Source organism: Somniosus microcephalus, chromosome 3 (genome assembly GCF_052327205.1).
Source record: "Somniosus microcephalus isolate GS21.2 chromosome 3, FLI_Smic_1.0, whole genome shotgun sequence".
NCBI classification, from domain to species: domain Eukaryota; kingdom Metazoa; phylum Chordata; class Chondrichthyes; order Squaliformes; family Somniosidae; genus Somniosus; species Somniosus microcephalus.
The window spans coordinates 174,432,190-174,450,990 of NC_140989.1; the positions used below are offsets into that span (position 1 = coordinate 174,432,190).

The window sequence follows — 18,801 nt, forward strand, 5'->3', positions numbered from 1 at the left end:
ATACGCTTACCTTTATTGTTTAATACTCCTTACTAGAGTACATAATAGTAGCAATTATTAATCAAGTTGTGTGGGGATCAGAAGGTCAGTCACACTTCGCAGACAGGGGAAGCTCTGATCTTTTCAAGTGACCTAAAGCACGCTTGGGTTGTTCATTTGAGTTGTCGGATAATATATTTAGCAACTTGGCTCAGTTTAATACTACTGACTATTTTTCATGTCATACTATTAACTAACCATAGGGTAGATTTTCCCTGACCTATGTGCCCAGGGAACACTGAGTTCCTCGAGTGAAAAGTTCAGGAATAGGTCACTGAGGCCTGGTTCCTGGGGTCTCTGAGCCTTTAACATTGTCTGAGGCTGCTGATCCTGCTGGTGCTTCTCCTGTTGCCAGTGCTGTTGCTGCTGAAGCTCATCTTGGTCCTCATTTGAGTTCCAAGGTAAGGCTGCAGAAGCGGCATCCATGCTGAACTGATGCCTGACAGATGGAAAGTGTAGATCAGGCTCACAAAAATCCAAGGTAGCAGAAATGTCCTGAAAAGTTGTGGAAATCAGCTGCAAAGTAGTGATCCCCCTGTCCAGGAACCTTTCACTTAGGCAAGGGAGCACAAGTGTGAGTACTTATAGGTTTGTTTGCCTGTCATTTGGTCAGCCCCCTCAAGTCGCACTATCACCTTGCTTTCACTAGCGAGTTCCAGGAAGCCCGGAAAACCTGTGCACTCAGAGTTAAAGCTCAAATCTTGAGTTAAAGCAGCTCCTAATTGCCTCTTAACATCTTTCAATTGCCAACCCGCCTTTCCCAAGGGGGTTTCTCACACACAGCCGAAAGCGTGCAGTTAAAAGCGGAAGTCAGCGAATTCGAGCCGGCTTTCCGTCCCGGTCAGTTTCATCTCTTTTAGCCACATGCCCGCTCCCAAACACACTCACTTTTTTAGGTAAAAATTTCCCCCAATATGTGCATGAGAGACAAGGGCAGAGTGACTGAGAGATAGCACACATGCCAACTATCCACAATTCAAACAATGGCACGGAATCTGAAACACAGTTTGTCCTTTATTTATTAACTCCATTATTTACACAATTGGTTTAAAGACCTTTGATCCAAAACCACTTCAGTTCTGTTACTGTCCTGCAGGCATAAAAATCATTCTGCAGGTAACATATTCAACTGAAGCAACTTACTAAAGTGCTGGTGAAAATATCTTGAGCGATGGCCACCTTTGATGATCTTTTGGAAGAAGTTGGGGGGTTTGGTGTCTACCAAAAGAAAGTTTTCTTTCTAATATGCATAACATCAGCAATGTTCTCCTATTTGTATGTCGGAATTGTTTTTTTAGCCGTCACTCCCAACCACTGGTGCAGGAGCCCTGGAGTGGCTGAGTTGAGGAATAAGTGTGGCTGGTCCCTTGAAGAAGAAAGGAATTATACGGTGCCTCCTGACAGTGCTGGCAGCTCCTCGTACAGTCGTTGTGAGAGATATGATATAGAATGGAACGCCACTTCAGTCAGCTGTGAAAATCCACTCCCATTTCTCCAGAATGGGTCGGCAGACCTACCACTTACGACGTGCCGGGACGGGTGGGTTTTTGAAGATGATTCGTTCCCGAGCATTGTGACGGAGGTGAGTTTCCTGACTGGAGATCATGCCAAGTATGTTAGCAAATTAGCAGCGGCCAAAGAAGAATTTTGACAGTGAGACCAAGGCTGCAAATCTTGAGCAATATCTAGTGGTACATTACCCCATCTAATTCTGGTAGTGAAGCAAAACAGCTGATCCAGAAGAGTCCACAAAGTTGTTTAAAATGCATATCTAAACCCCATAGTCAGGGAAAGGCTGCAGCAAGCACTTGTCAGTGGTTGCAGCCTCAGTGTAGCTTAGGTATTTTCACATCTATCTGTATTTAGCCAAATGCCTAATATCCCAAGCAGCAAGTCACAAGGACACGGGGAAAGGGCAGTGAAATGGGATTACAGTAGATAGCTTCAGCTGAAGAGCTTGTACAGGCACAGGTACGATGGACTGAAGCGTCTCTTTATGTGCTGTCATTTCTCTGATTCTATGACACACAGTCATTGAAGGACACTATATTTCTCCTCATATGTAAGAAGTTTAATTTAGAGGCTATTTAGAACCTCACCCTAATTGGAACACAATTTCAGACTTCCCAAATTGTGTACTCCCAGGCTTTAAACCAACATCGCACAAGACAGGAGATCATGTAACTGAAGCATAGATTCATGGAATGTTGCTGCTCAGGAACATGCTGGTGTTCTTCTCCATACCAGTGATCTGGTCTAATCCCACTCTTGGGGGTTGATTTTAACTGAGCCGTCAGGCGGGCTTTGAGGCGTGTGGGGGGTTAAAATCGCAAAACCTGGGGGTCGGGATCCCTCCCGCCTGGTTCCCGACCCCGAGCCATTTTAACCCAGGCGTGTCTGATGGTCCTGAATCAGTCCCGCCTGCAACAGGCGGGACTGGTCTTTAGGGCCCTTAAACAGTACTGATTGGCCTTTATAATCCCATTTTAACAGGCCCTTGCCTGTTTAACCCTTTTCCCACGTATATTGCGCCTGGTGGGGATCATGCCTGTGAAACCTGGCGCGAGCACTATTGGCTTGCTGACTATCAGCTGCAGGTCAACCATTAAAGAGGAGATTTGATCAGTCATCATTTGCAGGTGGCAGGACTTTGTTGTTTCAGGCCTGGGGCAACTTTTACCAGGCTTAAACACACCTGTGGAAGGTTGGAGCCTCACACACTTCTCCAATGTGACCTCCTGGGAAACCCCGCTCGCCACCTTCACTCAGCGCTTCCTCAACGGAGGCATATACCAGAAGCATGGGATCCATTTATTTCCTTCCCTTCTGGGCATTAGATGAGCTCGAACACCAGCCGCGGCACCAGCAGAACCAGGAACATCAGCAGCAGCAACAGGAGCACCAAGCTGCTGCTCACCCACCTGAAGCTGCACAGGCCAGAAGGGGCCAGCGCTTGAAAGTGGCTTGGGAGCACCTTGCTGCACATCAGGGGACCATGGGGACCGCCTCCTCCCAGGGGGTGAGGTGGGCTACTGATGGTGGCCCTCCTCCTGTTCTCGCTCATTCTCTTTTATTGTGAGCTCTCTTTTCCTGCAATGAGGGAGACAAGTGGAGTTTGAGTGAGAATGAAGGAGTGAGTGTAGAGAATCCATAGCATAGATGCTTAGAAGGAGACAAAGATGGAGTGAGGTGGCAAGACCAAGGGCCCTCCCTGTGTGTTGTCAGTTGTTTTCATAGCATCAGTGTGATAGGGAGTGTGAGGGCTGCATAGTCGAATAGTTAGGTGAATCTGAGCATAGAGAGAGAGGGAATGGGTAAGGGTGCATGGATGTCAGTGTCAAGTGGGATGTGGAGGAAGAGTTTGCTAAAGCTGAGTGCTGGTGAGGAGAGGCAATGGAGATCAGATTGAGAGTGATGGGAACTTCATACTCACTTTTCCAGTGCGCAGAATGTCATGAAATCTCTTCCTGCACTGTATCCAGGTTCTGCGGGTAGCTGATAAGGAGTTGACCTCCTCTGCCACTTGCAGCCATGCAGCCTTTGTCTGCTGGGGAGGCATCTTCCTCCCTGAAGAAGGGAAGAGCACCTCTTTATGAGCTCCTGCTCCCTCAACTAAAGCTTGCAGGGCAGCATCATCAAACCTGGGAGCAGACCTAGGTCTCTCGCTGGTCATTCTGCCTCCAGGTCCCTGTAGCATGAAAGGGCAAAAGGTTGGCAGCCTGCAGAAGAAGCAAGGCTTGTTGCAGACCCTAAATGCAGCAGCAATAATGACGTCATATTCTGCGACTTTCTGACTGGAAATACTCAATTGCCAAGGGTTCCCACACGTTGGAAATCAATTGGCCAATTGAGTTAAAATTGCATCAATCTCACACACCCATTTAGATTCGTGTGGGAAACACCAAATTTGGGGAACACGACAATTCCCCGCACCTGAGTTAAAATCGACCCCTTGATCTCTCCTCATGCTCTATTAATATTTAACATTTTAATTACCTGGGTACGGTAGCGTAGTGGTTATGTTATGGGACTAGTAATCCAGCTACATCAGTTCCAATCCCACCACAGCAGCTGCGAATTTAAATTCAGTTAATTAAATAAATCTGGAATGAAAAGCAAGTATCTGTAATGGTGACCATGAAACTACCAGATTGTTGCAAGAACCCATCCAGTTCACTAATGTCCTTTAGAGAAGGAAATCTGCCATCCTTACCCGGTCTGCTCCAGACCCACAGGAATGTGGTTGACTATTAAACGCCCTCTGAAATGGCCGAGCAAGCCACTCAGTTGTATCAAACCACTACAAAGAACTGCAGCAATTCAAGAAGGTGGCTCAACACCACCTTCTCAAGGGCAATAAATGGTGGCCTTGTCAGCGACGCTCACATCCTGTGAACAAATAAAAAATTCCCTTTGAAAAGACTTTATGGACTCTGCCCTCAACAATGGTTTTTGGTTGAGAATGTTACATTCTAAACAGCCATTATCTAAAGAATGTTTTTTTCTAAATTCCTGTTTCATACTTTGTATGATTATCTTCAATTTGTGCCCTCTCATTGACCAGTGGAAACAAACTATCACCAATTACCTTATATAATCCTTTATAACCTTAATTACCTCTATCAGGTGCCTTCTTAACTTTCTTGGCTCCAGTGAAAAAAGTTCTACCCTCTCAAGTCTCTTTTCCTCTCTGTAACCCTCTCATTCCTGGTTAAGTCCCAGTGAATCGATGCTGCAATTTTCCCCATTGCTTTTATGTTCTTTCTATAATGAGGTGCCAAAATCTTTACACAACACATCAACTATGGCCTAATTAAGGTCTTGTACAAGTCAACATCACCTCCTTGTATTCTGCACCTCAATCTCTAAAACCAACGATTCTGTTTGCCTTTTTAATGTATTTATCTGCTTGTGCTGCCACCTTTAATGACCGGTGTATCTGAATACCAAGACCCTTCTGCTTCTTTACTTCATTAAAACTGACCATTTAAGGTTTATTTATTTTTCCTATTCTTACTTCCAAAATGTATTACATCATATTTCCCACAATGAACTGAATCTTTTGCCAATCCTGCTAGCCTATCTATGTCTTCCACAATCTTCATCACAATTTCATATATAGCCTCCGCCCTCCCCCCGCACCCCAAAATTTGGTGGATCAGTAAACTTTCTTTTACCCTTATCCTTTGCTTTCTGCCTCCAACCATCTCTCTATCCAAATGGCCACATCCCCTTAGTTCTGTGCGCCCTTATCTGTCTCATAAGTCTCTTGTGTAATACCTTGTCAAATTCATTTTGAAAATGCAAAATAAACACATCCACTGTATTTCCTTTATCTATCCTCACTGTTAGTTCTTCAAAGAAGTCTATGAGATTGTTCAAGAACAATTTTCCCTTTAGAAATCCATGCTGACTGGCCCTAATTAACTCATGCCAAGTAGTTTGTAACTTCAAGTCCCAATGTCAGACTCCAGTCGTTCACCAACAACTGAAGTAAGATAAAGTGGCCGACAGTGTCTCGGCTTACCCCATCTCCTGACGGGTAGAGTCAGATTTGGAACCCTCAGTCCTCTTAGTTTCTGCCACTCCCCCATTATTCACTATAGCTTGCCTCCTTCATGACCATCCTCTTACGACTAATGTGCTTTTTAGTTGCGCATTGTTTTTAGTTATTTTTTTCCCTCGTACTCCCTCTTAGCCTTTCTAATCTCCCTTTTTAGATTTCCTGTTTTCTGGAAGAGGAAGTCCAGATCGCAGCAAATTGATATCTAAGGACCTTGTGCTGTGAATTTTGGGGTGAAATTGTTCTTCGGTGGTAGCGCTATACGGGCTCAGTTTCAACCCCTTTGTGTTTCCATAATCATAGCTCTTCATGAGACTTGTTCAGTTCAAGCTCCACAGAAGGGCTCCTCCAAGGCTCAGTTGATAAAGGAATTAAGTGGAATCAAGCCATACAGATCAGGGAAGTCCCAGGTTGATCCATGGCCCATGCTGAGTCAGCTGATCTCAGCTGCAGCGGCAGTAAGGGAAACATCACACTTCACCTCAGTGCAGTTGAGCCATGGAGAAGGAACATTAGCCAAGATTACTGTCCCTATCACATATCCAGTGATTCCTGCTGGAAAGTGGGCATGTGCAGGCGTGTGATGAGCACAGAATCAGGCTTAGCTTCAATAAATAAACAGTTCAAAAAGTATGAAACCTCAGATTAATAATGTTATGGTGCCATTCTTGTCTCCCTACATCACTTGTACAGTTCGGACTTGTGTGTGCTGATGCCTGGAAGGTGGACCTGTCTCAAGCTTGTCTAAATCTGGGATTTATGATTGGAACAATGTTCTTGGGTTATGCAGCAGACATGTATGTATAATTCACATCTACATTGTCATTTGCCAATTACACATTTGGTGATATTCAATATTGTTTACTTATTTAAACCTGAAAACTTTGCTCTGTTTTTCATAGATATGGTAGAAAACTGTGCTTCTTGTTTTCTGTGTTTGCGACCACGGTGGCAGGGATTGCAGTGGCATTAGCACCAAATTACATTTGGTTCCTCATCTTCCGCACTCTGCAAGGATTGCTCAGCAAGGGAGGCTGGCTGAGTGCCTACGTCTTAAGTAAGCTTTTACTTTCTTATATGAGTAATTAGTATTTGTACCCACAATGATCAATGGCACTGCTAGTATTTGCTATGAGTAGATACTCCTGTTTAATTAGCTATTGGTCTGGTATCATTTTTAGTTTCCTCACATTTTCAAAAGTATTTCATTGGCTGTGAAGCACTTTGGGACGTCCTCATGAAAGGCACTATATAAAAGAACATTTTTCTTTCCTTTTTGTTTTTAATTCATTATTAGACTGGCCTCAATTGTTAGTTGTAGACACTCCTATTTAATAAGCTATTGGACATGTATTATTTGTTAGTTGTATAGGACTAGAAAATCGTCTCGGACGGTGGCGCAAAATGGGTGGTATCAGATCGGCCGCCTGTATCCGTAGCGCCTGATATTCAGTTCCATTGCAGCCACTGCCTGAGATGAATTAATAGGCTATTGGACTGATTCCATTTGTTACATGCAGACACTCCTACTTATATGAGCCTGCATCATCAGAGCAAGGCCAAGTGCTTGCGCAGTAGTATAAAGAGAGGTGCATTTTGAAGATTAAGTTTAAATTGTGTGAATGGAAGGAGTGAACTGATCACCTGCGATTGATTTCACTAACCAGGGGAAGGGATGTCAATGGTCAAAACCCTTTGATTGCTTTAACACTGGGGGGAATTTTTCAGGGGGTCAGCGGGTACATTCAGTGGTGGGTCAGGTGGGAAAAAACATTTTATTTAACAGCGGGTCATTATGACTTTGTTAACAGACCATTAAGAAGTATTTTGCGCTCACCTTGACATTTTACGAGGTCACCCACGGGGTCCACGCTGCTCGGGGATCACGTCAGGTAAGCAGGTCGGGAGTTGTATGACCATGGATTCATCTCATTACTTGACAGCCGAAAATGGTCTATAAAAGCTCCCATCTCACAGCTGTTCACTTTCCAAGCTCAGAAGCTGTTGCTCACTGCATTTGGAAGACAGATTGAGCTTTATGCAGGTTGCAAGTGTTTGGAGCAAACTCTCTATCCAGTGTCACCTCATTGGAACAACCTATCTCACCATTGACAGATCGCTTCTGTCATCTCAAGTTCACCTGCCATCTATTACATCAGCATCGGTGCCATTGAAACTATCTCACCTTGATTTTCAGAATCCCACCACGATCAGCTCCAACACCAGCAGCACCAGGCACACCAGCAGCACCAACAACAACACCAACCTTCTCCGCAATCAACTGATACTGCACAGGACAGAGGGCATCAGCACCCAGCCACATTGCTACCTGGGCGGCCAGTGATGCCCTCACCATGGCCAGATTTACTTCACTTGACACTGTACACCCTGGCTGCCACATGATGCGCCAGGTTGGCACCACCCCACACCAACACCATAAAGCATCCCTACAATGCCAAAGCCATTCCATTCATACTCATCACCATTGCGGGGGTACCGTTATGTCTCACCATTCACTGCAACTCACTAAGCCACATCCAAAGGTGCACACAGATATGTCCAAGAACGCAAATGTTCAAAATAAAAATTTCAATGTTTGACACCACATTAACAGAAACGTTACATGAACATTGCATAACGCACACAAGTGCCTACCCTTGTGTGTTGTTAGTTGGTGTGATTGGGCTAAGATGAGGGTGAGTGTGAGTGATGGTTAGTGAGATGGGGATGTGATAATGTAGATAGAGAGGGGTGGGTGGAGATGCAAGGTAAGTTGGTGTGAGTAAGGATGTGCAGGAGTAGGGTAGATAAGGCAGAGTGATGGGGGTGTGATGAGTGGCACAGCAGGATGAGGTTGAGTGTAGCTTTGCAGTAACGTTTTGTGATCTACTGAGATCATTAAAAGGTTTGCACCACCGCAGCCTGGTCCTCCTGATGCCAACTCTCTGGAGGGAGTAATGGGAGAGCCTGGGTGCAGCCTTTGTGCAGTCATTGTCAGTGTTTGCAGCACCTCAATGCTGTAGAACACTGACAGCACAACTGTCAAAATCAATTTGCGCATGGTCCCTTTAAGGGAACCGGCTGATGATGCGTCATCAAATGACGTCATCAAACCCGCTTCCGTCAATTGGCCGGCAAATGCGCTGGGCGGGCTTAACAAGCCCAATCAGGAGAAAATCATTTTGGACAGCTGGCTGGAGCCAGTAGTGAGGCCGGGACCCACCACCGACGTCGCCCTCCACGGACCCGCCGTGGTAGGAGAAATCGTGGCAATGGTGGCAATGTCAGAAAATGTGACCTTTGATGTCATTCCACGATCACTGCCTACTTTTGACATGGCTCACCCATATTTCGTGACGATTGGCGAGCTTCCGACAGGAACCGATTTCCCACAACTGCCTGCCCCAGTACTACCCAAAATGAGATGAAGAATCCTACCTGGACTACACTTCCTCCCACCCCACTTCCTGTAAGGACTCTATTCCATTCTCCCAGTTTCTCCATCTCTGCCACGTCTGTTCTGACGATGCCACCTTCCATACCAGTGCTTCCGACATATCTTCCTTTTTCCTCAACTGAGGATTCCCCTCTACTGTGGTTGACACGGCCCTTGACTGTGCCCATTCTATTTCCCGCACTTCTGCTCTCACTCCTTCCCCTCCCTCCCAGAACCATGATAGGGTTCCCCTTGTCCTCACCTTTCACCCCACCAGCCTCCACATTCAACGGATCATCCTCCGCCATTTCCGCCACCTCCAACGTGATCCCACCACCAAACACATCTTCCCCTCACCTCCCCTTTCAGCATTCTGAAGGGACCACTCCCTCCGCGACACCCTGGTCCACTCCTCAATCACCCCCAACAGCCCTTCTCCTTCACCTGGCACCTTCCCGTGCAAGCGCAGGAGATGCAACACATGCCCTTTTACCTCCTCCCTTCCCACTGTCCGAGGCCCCAAACACCCCTTCCAGGTGAAACAGCAATTTACTTGTACTTCTTGCAATTTAATACACTGTATTCGCTGCTCACGATGCGGTCTCCTCTACATTGGGGAGACCAAACGCTGATTGGGCGACCGCTTTGCGGAACACCTCCGTTCAGTCCGTAAGGGTGACCCTGAGCTTCCGGTCGCCTGTCACTTTAATTTTCCACTTCACTCCCACTCTGATCTCTCTGTCCTCGGCCTAATACATTGTTCTAATGAAGCTCAATGTAAGCTCGAGGAACAGCACCTCATCTTTCGATTGGGCACTTTACAGCCTGCCGGACTCAACATGGAGTTCAACAATTTCAGATAATAATCCCTGCCCCCATTTTTCATGCAGTATGATTTTGCCATTCCCATTTGCAACATTTTCACAGCATGTTCTTTCAATTCCTTCCTCCCCTCCTAAACCCCCCCCCCCCCCACCCCGTCTCTGCACCTGTTTAAAATCTGTTACATTTCCAGCTTTTTCCAGTTCTGATGAAGGGTCCCAGACCTGAAACGTTAACCGTTTCTCCCTCCACGGATGCTGCCTGGCCTGCTGAGTATTTCCAGCATTTTCTGTTGTTATTTCAGATTTCCAGCATCCGCAGTATTTTGCTATTATAATCCAGGTTAGTGTCTGGGCTCACACAGGATGAGTGGTAATTTGGGAGAGGTACCAGAAGGTAGAAGCATGGAGCAGTTACTCAGCAAATCAGTGCCTTCGGGAAAGGATGGGTGAAAACTGGCGCAAAAATTAATAAATAAATGTTTATTAATTTGTATTTTCATGGCTTGATTTAGTCCTCTTTCCAATTGCTTGACTTTTCCTGGAGAGAGTGAATTGTGCTGGGATACTATTTCATACCATGCCAGCCCTCTTATACTCTGCACAGATGTCCATTCATGGTATGTGAGCCTGGGAAACGCATGTTGGCAGGCTATTTAACTGTATGAGGCATTGCAAGAATAATCCAATCCTTTTGTAAAGTTCATGCTTATAGCAGCGAAATTCCTGACAGGCCTCTGCTTCTCTAGAAATACAGCAGGCCAAGACTTCAGCCCACCAGTTTGAACCAGCATTGACCCCTTCCAAATCCCACTTAGGCAGTACTTGGGTATCTGCTGCAGCAGGAATGATAGAGCAGCACCTTGCTGCTCCATCAGTAGAGGGATGGTTCTGGCCAATCTGCCCAAAGTGCTAACCTGTTTTTGGAATAAAGGCAATGGGTGTAATTTTAACTTGCTGATAGTGTAAAGAGGATGATATCAGGTTAGTCATCTGTTCTACACCTCTCTTGATTAAAGTAAATGGAGATGAAAATCAGGAGATGGGTATAACAGGCAGCCAATCCGATATCGTCGGTTTTACTCTCTCAGTAAAAATTACCCCCAGTGCCTCAGTCGCCTGTTTCTTGATATTGATCAATTGGTCTGAGATCGACTGTCATTGGGAAACCCACATTCTGGGCCCCACATATGCTCCTAGACAGCAAGTGTGCCTCCATCATGCACTGCCTTCCAGAAAGGTGAATCTGGCAGGATTTCTTGGGGATGTTATCCCACCAGTACTGTCTCTTCCAATGGTATCATGACAGAATCTTGGATCACAGGCAGTAAGGGTTGAGAACACTGCAGACTGATTTCAACCCCACATTCCTCATGCCTGCACCCAGATTGCATGATTGTTTGTGCTGGAAAACATAGGAATTTCAGGGCTATTCTTTCTGGTAAATGATATGGAATGGGAATCCTGGCTGATTTTTCAAAATGTATTCATTCACGGGATGTGGGCATCGCCAGGAAGGCCAGCATTTATTGCCCATCCCTAATTGCCCTTGAGAAGGTGGTGGTGAGCCACCTTCTTGAACCACTGCAGTCCATGTGGTGAAGGTACTCCCACAGTGCTGTTAGGGAGGGAGTTCCAGGATTTTGAGCCAGCAACGATGAAGGAACGGTGATATATTTCCAAGTCAGGATGGTGTGTGACTTAGAGGGGAACTTGTAGGTGATGGAATTCCCAAGCACCTGTTGCCCTTGTCCTTCTAGGTGGTAGAGGTCATGGGTTTGGGAGGTGCTGTTGAAGAAGCCATGGCGAGTTGCTGCAGTGCATCTTGTAGATGGTACACACTGCAGCCATGGTGCGCCGGTGGTGGAGGGAGTGAATGTTTAAGGTGGTGGATGGGGTGCCAATCAAGCAGGCTGCTTTGTCCTGGATGGTGTCAAGATTCTTGAGTGTTATTGCAGCTGCACTCATTGAGGCAAGTGGAGAGTTTTCCATCACACTCATGACTTTTGCCTTGTAGGTTGTGGAAAGGCTTTGGGGAATCAGGAGGTGAGTCACTTGTTGCAAAATACCCAACCTCTGACCTGCTGTTGTAGCCACAGTATGGGATCGCTTAGCTGTCTATAGCATGCTGTTTTCGCTGTTTAGCATGCATGTAGTCCTGTTTTGCAGCTTCCCCATGTTGGCACCTCATTTTCAGGTATGCCTGGTGCTGCTCCTGGCATGCTCTTCTGCACTCCTCATTGAACCAGGGTTGGTCACCTAGCTTGATGATAATGGTAGAGTGAGGGATAACCATGAGGTTACAGATTGTGGTGGAATACAATTCTGCTGCTGCTGCTGGCCTACAGAGCCCCAAGGATGTTCAGGTTTGAGCTGCTGGATCCGTTCTGAATCTATCCCATTTGGCACGGTGATAGTGCCACACAACACGATGGAGGGAGTCCTCCGTGGGAAGCTGGGACCCTCCCCTCCCCGCCCCATCCCTCCCAGTGACCGTATTCTACGGTTGGCTAAGCCCCTGGGTGGGCAACACTGAATAAAAACCATTCCAACATTATACAGATATCTCTAGGAAGTATGTGAGAATGCATAATATGGAAACAGTTGGTATTCCAAATAATTTGTCCCACACAACGGGGTCGATTTTAACTGAGCCGTGAGGCGGGCTTTGAGGCGTGCGGGGGGTTAAAATTGCTAAAAATGGTGGGCGGGACCCCCCCTCGCCTGGTTCCCAACCCCGAGCCATTTTAACCCAGGCCTGTCTGATGGTCCCGAATCAGTCCTGCCGCCAACAGGCGGGACTGGTCTTTAAGGCCCTTAATCAGCAATAATTGGCCTTTATAATGCCATTTTAACAGGCCCTTGCATTTTTAACCCTTTTCCCACGTGAAACCTGGCGTGAGCACTATTGGCTTGCTGACTATCAGCTGCAGGTCAACCATTAACGAGGCGATCTGATCAGTCATCATTTACAAGTGGCAGGACTTTGTTGTTTCTGGCCTGGGGCAACTTTTACCAGGCTTAACCACACCTGTGGAAGGTTGGAGCCTCACACACATCTCCAGTGTGAACTCCTGGGAAACCCCTCTCGCCACCCTCACTCAGCGCTTCCTCAGCGGAGGCATATGCCAGAAGCATGAGAGCCATTTTTCTCCTTCCCTTCTTGGCATTAGAGGAGCTCGAGCACCAGGCGCGGCAGTAGCAGAACCAGGAACAACAGCAGCAGCAGCAGGAGCGACAGGCTGCTGCTCACCCACCTGAGGCAGCACAGGCCAGAAGGGGCCAGCGCATGGAAGCCCGTCGGCGCAGGAGATACCCCCCTAAACAGGGTCTACAGACACAGGGTCAGCTACCTCAACATGACTGAGCAGCAGTGCCAAAGGCGGCTCCGACTTTCGCGAGAGGTAGTGACTGACAGCTGCGCAATGATACAGCAAGACCTGCTGCCCAGAGGACCAGGTGGACACTCCTTATCAGTGGCCATCAAAGTCACCACCGTACTCAACTTTTTTGCCTCAGGCTCATTCCAGGGGTCATCAGCAGACATCAGCGGCATCTCCCAGTCGACCGCGCACACTTGCATCACGCAGGTAACCAATGGCCTCTTTGCCCTCGTGCACAATCACATCCATTTCACCAGGGATCGTGCTAATGTGATGGCGCGAGCGCTTGGATTAGCTCATCTGGCAGACTTTCCAAGGGTGCAGGGCGTCATTGACTGCACACATGTGGCCCTTAGGGCACCCCATCACAATCCAGGTATTTTTGTCAACTGCAAGGGTTTCCACTCCCTTAACGTTCAGCTGGTGTGTGACCACAAGAAGGAGATTTTGCAATTTTGTGCCAAGTACCCTGGCAGTTGCCATGACTCCTTCATACTGCGCCAGTCTAGTGTGCCTCCACTATTCAGGCCACCAGACCAACTTCACGGATGGCTACTTGGAGACAAGGGCTATCCCCTGAGGACTTGGCTAATGACGCCGTTAAGGAGGCCAGCTAACGAAGCTGAGGAGCACTACAACTCCAGCCACATTTCCACCAGATCCATTATTGAGCAAACCATCGGCTTGCTGAAGATGCGCTTCAGATGCCTGGATAGATCAGGTGGAGCCCTACAGTACTCAGCAGCCAGGGTCTCCAGAATCGTCGTGGTTTGCTGTGCACTCCACAACATGGCACAGCGTCGTGGCTTGCAGATTCCTGAGGACCAAGTGGCTCCTCACATACCCTCCTCAGATGATGATGATGTTGATGAGGAGGAGGAGGAGGAGGAGGAGGAGGAGGGCGAAAATGAGCATACTGCAGAGGGCCATCAACCAGCGGCAGCATTACGCAAGAACATTGCTGCCCGGGTTGCAAGGAACGCATTCATCCTGGCCAGATTTGCTTAGCCTAGTAAATCAAACTCTTGTGCCTCGCAGCTCCTTACCTGTGCATCAACAATGGCCAAACCCTGCAGATTCCTAGCTATTTGACCAGCATCCTGACAACTGCATGTAATCCTAAGCCCTCAATGTGAAAGCCCCATTCGCGAAATGACACACGCCAGAACTGCAACAGTTGCCATCAGAATTTTTATGCACAAGAACCAACTGATGTAAGAAAAAGGAGACTTACCATCAAGTAACTTTAAAGTAAGCTTTAAGTAACTTATAAACACACTATATACAAGAGAGGTCTTTACCATGCCTCTGGTAGAAGCCTCTTACAATACTGAACAGACCAGTATTTATACCAGTCCAACAGGAAGTGACACATGACAGGAAGTGAGGTATGTACACAGTTCATAGTTCATAGTTCACAGTTCACAGGAAGTGATGACATAACTCCCCGGAAGCTATTATTTTTATCACATTCTTCCCTCCTGCAGGTTTAGGAGGCTGTGGTCTACCTTTTGGTCCGCAGCCGCCGAACAAGGAAGAGTCGCACCCGTTTGGATTCCCGTCGTAGAGGGTCGCTGGTCCGCTTACATGCGGTTGGCCATTGGCCAGAGTCCGTGTGGCCTGGATTGCCCTGTGAAGGGTCGGGGAGATCATGGCTTCGAGTACGAGCCCCAATAGGTTCAAAGTCAGACTGCCTCTGTTCAGAGGGAGGTGCAGAGCTGGTCTGTGGCGGACAAGTACTTTCATGCGTGGTACTGGGAGGGTCGCAACCTTGAGCACGGGGTTCTACCGGCACCAAGCTAGTTGGTGTCCGATCAGGATCCTGGAGAGGGGTACCCGATAGGTCCCAAGAGTTTCCTGGTGAAATGCCATCACCCGATGTCCCACTAGGTCCTGGTGGGCAGGGAGCCAGATCCCGTAATGATACGGTAGATTCTCGGCCGTCGGAATATCGTATGTTTGCATAGGTGGGGTTGGCATCGGTTAGTTCGACCTCGTCTACAAGAGGGTCATTTTTAGACGTCCGAACGTATCTTCGGAGTAATACAGGTCCAGGAGTAGTTAGCCATGACGGGAGTGATGTCCCATGAGATGAGCGACGCTGGAATCCAAAGAACCGCTCATGAGGTGTAGTATTTGTGGCTGTAGAAAGCAGGGACCGTATAGAGTGCAATGCATCCGGAAGCACTGTTTCCCATTGCTGGTCTGGTAGGCCCCGAGATCTTAAAGCGAGACGTACGGAATTCCAGATGATACCGTTATACCTCTCTACCTGCCCATTTCCGATGGGATGGTATGGTGTTGTTTTGCTTGTAGCAATTCCCTGTTCTGAGAGGTAGTCCTTGAGTTCCCTTGACATAAAGGATGGACCCCGATCTGAGTGAATATAAGCCGGCATGCCACAGAGAGAAAATACCTGCTCAAGGCAGCAGATTACTGTGGATGCCAGCATATTGGAGCAGGGGAAGGCAAACGGAAAACGTGAATATTCGTCGATCATGGTGAGCAAATATGTGTTCCGAGTTGAAGAGGGCACTGGGCCCTTAAAATCGATGCTAAGTCGTTGCATCGGTTGGGTTGCATGTATGAGTATACCATCTGAGGGGCGGAAGAACTGAGGTTTTAATTCCGCACAAAGCCGGCATTCTGAGCATATTTTCTTTACATCTCCAGTGGAAAAAGGGAGATTCCGTGATCGTACGAAATGTAGCATGCGCGTAACGCCAGGATGACACAAACCATTGTGGACATCCATGAGGGTGGAGGATGACATAGTGGAGCAGAATGCCCGTGTGAGGGTGTCCGGGGCCACATTCTCCTTGCCAGGCCGATAGAGAATGGTATAACCAAAAGAGGCCAGTTCCATCCTCCAAAGTTGTATTTTATTATTCTTAATTTTGGTTCATTTTCGATTATCGAGCATGAAGGCGACTGATCGTTGGTCCGTGATCAATGTAAAGTGCTGGCGAGCTAGAAAATGGTTCCACTTCCGTACTGCCTCTATGATGGCTGTGGCTTCTTTCTCAACCGGAGGATAATGTAGCTCGGCACCTTGTAAGGTCCTGGACATAAATGCTACAGGACGACCTTCCTGATTCAGAGTAGCCGAGATCGCTACCTCCGAGGCATCACATTCAACCACGAAAGGGAGATTCTCATCAATGGAGTGAAGAGCCGCTTTCTCCAACTGTTTTTTGAGAAGGTTAAAGGCTGCAACAGCCGCTGTTCCCAGTGGAAATGATCTAGCATGCAGCAAGGGTTGGATTTTGTCCGAAAAATGAGGAATCCATTTAGCGTAGTATGCAAACAGACCGAGAGCCCGACGTAAAGAAGCCGGATTCTTAGGTGACGGGAGCTCTTGGAGCGGGCGAAGTCTTTCTGGGTCTGGCTTAATGATACCATTGCCTACGCAGTAGCCAAGGATGTTGATGGTCGGTCGCGACTCAACAGATTTGGATTCATTCAGGGTCAAATTACGGCGATGGAGGGCATCCCGAAATTTTTGGAGGTTGGAGTCGTGTTCCTGTTGATCGTGACCTGCAATGGTAATGTTATCAAGATAGGGAAAAGTGTCCCTTAGGTTTTCCTGCTTAACCAGGCCATCCATTGCCCGTTGAAAGACAGCCACTCCATTAGTAACCCCGAATGGGAGGCGACGAAATTGGTACAGCCGTCCATTAGCCTCAAAGGCTGTGTACTGCTTATCTGAGACCTTCAAGGGTAACTGATGATAGGCACTTTTTAAATCGTAAGTTGAGAACACTTTGTATTCGGCCAGTTTATTAACCATATCATCAAGGCGTGGCAATGGGTAGGCGTCCAAGTCGGTATATTGATTGATGGTTTGCGAATAATCGATGCATAGTCGCTGTTTGTGAGGTTTTAGAGGGTTCTTGACAATGACGACTTGAGCCCGCCAGGGCGACGAACATGGTTCAATGATAAATAACAACAGAAAATGCTGGAAAAACTCAGCAGGTCAGGCAACATCCGTGGAGAGAAATTTGAGTTGACGTTTCGGGTTTGACCCTTCTTCAAAACTGGAGAGAAAAGGAAGAAGGGTCAAACCCGAAACGTCAACTCAAATTTCTCTCCACGGATGTTGCCTGACCTGCTGAGTTTTTCCAGCATTTTCTGTTGTTATTTCGGATTTCCAACATCTGCAGTATTTTGCTATCGTACTATGGTTCAATGATATCCTCTGCTAGAAGTCGAGAGATTTCAGCCGCAATAAAAGATTGGTCTTCCTGATTAAAGCGCCGCGATTTCGTTATTATCGGTTGGCATTGAGGCGGAATACTGGCAAATAATGAGGGTTCATCAAGTGAAGCTGCTGATAATGCACAAAATGGTAATTTAGACGGTATATTAGAAATAGTAAGTCCGGGTTTGGATCCACCAAACTCAATGGTGAGTTTCTTATGCTGTTTTTGGAAGTCCAGCCCTAAGAGGAGATCACTACATAAGTCTTTGAGCGCCGAAAGTCGGGTGGAGGGATACATACGACCATGAAGTGTCATATCAACAACACAAAAGCCGGAGATTCTGGTATTAAGTGATGACTGGGCCATCGCAATTGCCTGGTCCGATGGGAAGACATGTAGTTTCAATTTCGCAACAATCTGTTCCTTAATGAAACTATCAGTACTTCCTGAGTCAATTAAGGCATCTAAGGTATGCCCTTTAATTGAAATTTTTGTGGCTGCCTGAGACAGGTTCTGTGGGCAAGCAGCTGTAATTGGTGTCGTTGCACAGAGAGTGGCTAAAACTCTCGGTGTGCTTCTTCGGGAGAGAGCGCGAGAGGAAGCTTGATAGGTCCTAGCTGGAGCATCTTGATAGGCCCTAATTGGGGCAGTTCGGTAGGTCTTAGCTGGATTGGCCCTCGTAGAGGCCCTTGATAGGCAAACTTTAGCAAAGTGTCCTTTTTTCCCGCAATAACTGCAGATTGCATTGCGAGCAGGGCAGATTTTCCTCGGGTGAAAAGCATCTCCACAAAAGAAGCATTCCTTCCTAGATTGCCAAGAGGCTGCTAAAGTGGGGTCGTCCTCCTCTTCTTCATCAGAATTATCAGAATTAGATTCCCCCATGATAGGGTTCACCTGAGACCGCTTGAATTGTCTGGTTGCAGCTACAGCAGCAGATCGAGATCTGGGCAGCTGATAGAGGTCTGCATTTCTCTTTGCCAAATCCAGTGAACAAGCTAGGTCAAAAGCTTTTTGTAGCTCAAGTGTTTTACTTTCTAGTAGACGCTGGCGTATAAATGGAGAGGCAATCCCGCAGATGAAAGCATCACGAATCATTTCTTGGTGGTACAGCTCAGCTGAGGCTGCCTGAAAGTTACAATCTACGCTGAGCCTGCGAAGTTCTTGCAGGAATTCGTCAATTGATTCCCCTGGCCCTTGTCGGGCTGTGGCCAGTAGATGTCTAGCATAGACCTCATTTGGGGTCTTCGCATACAGTTTCTTAAGTGCCCGAATCACCTCTTCGTAATTATCCCAGTCATCAACATATTCGAACACTTTTGGGGTCACATAATTGACAAGTATCTTCAATTTAGCA

General features: G+C 47.2%; 1 protein-coding gene across 1 annotated transcript in view; it reads left to right on the forward strand.

Moving 5' to 3' along the window:
- Positions 1-1,125: 1,125 nt before the first annotated feature.
- Positions 1,126-18,801, forward strand: part of LOC147121589 (solute carrier family 22 member 2-like) — a 106,841-nt gene continuing 89,165 nt past the window's right edge. The window contains exons 1-3 of the mRNA XM_085981950.1: positions 1,126-1,621; positions 6,296-6,399; positions 6,505-6,659. Of these exons, the coding sequence (XP_085838076.1) occupies positions 1,211-1,621; positions 6,296-6,399; positions 6,505-6,659 (670 nt within the window). The 5' untranslated portion in view covers positions 1,126-1,210. The remainder of the gene's footprint in view (positions 1,622-6,295; positions 6,400-6,504; positions 6,660-18,801) is intronic.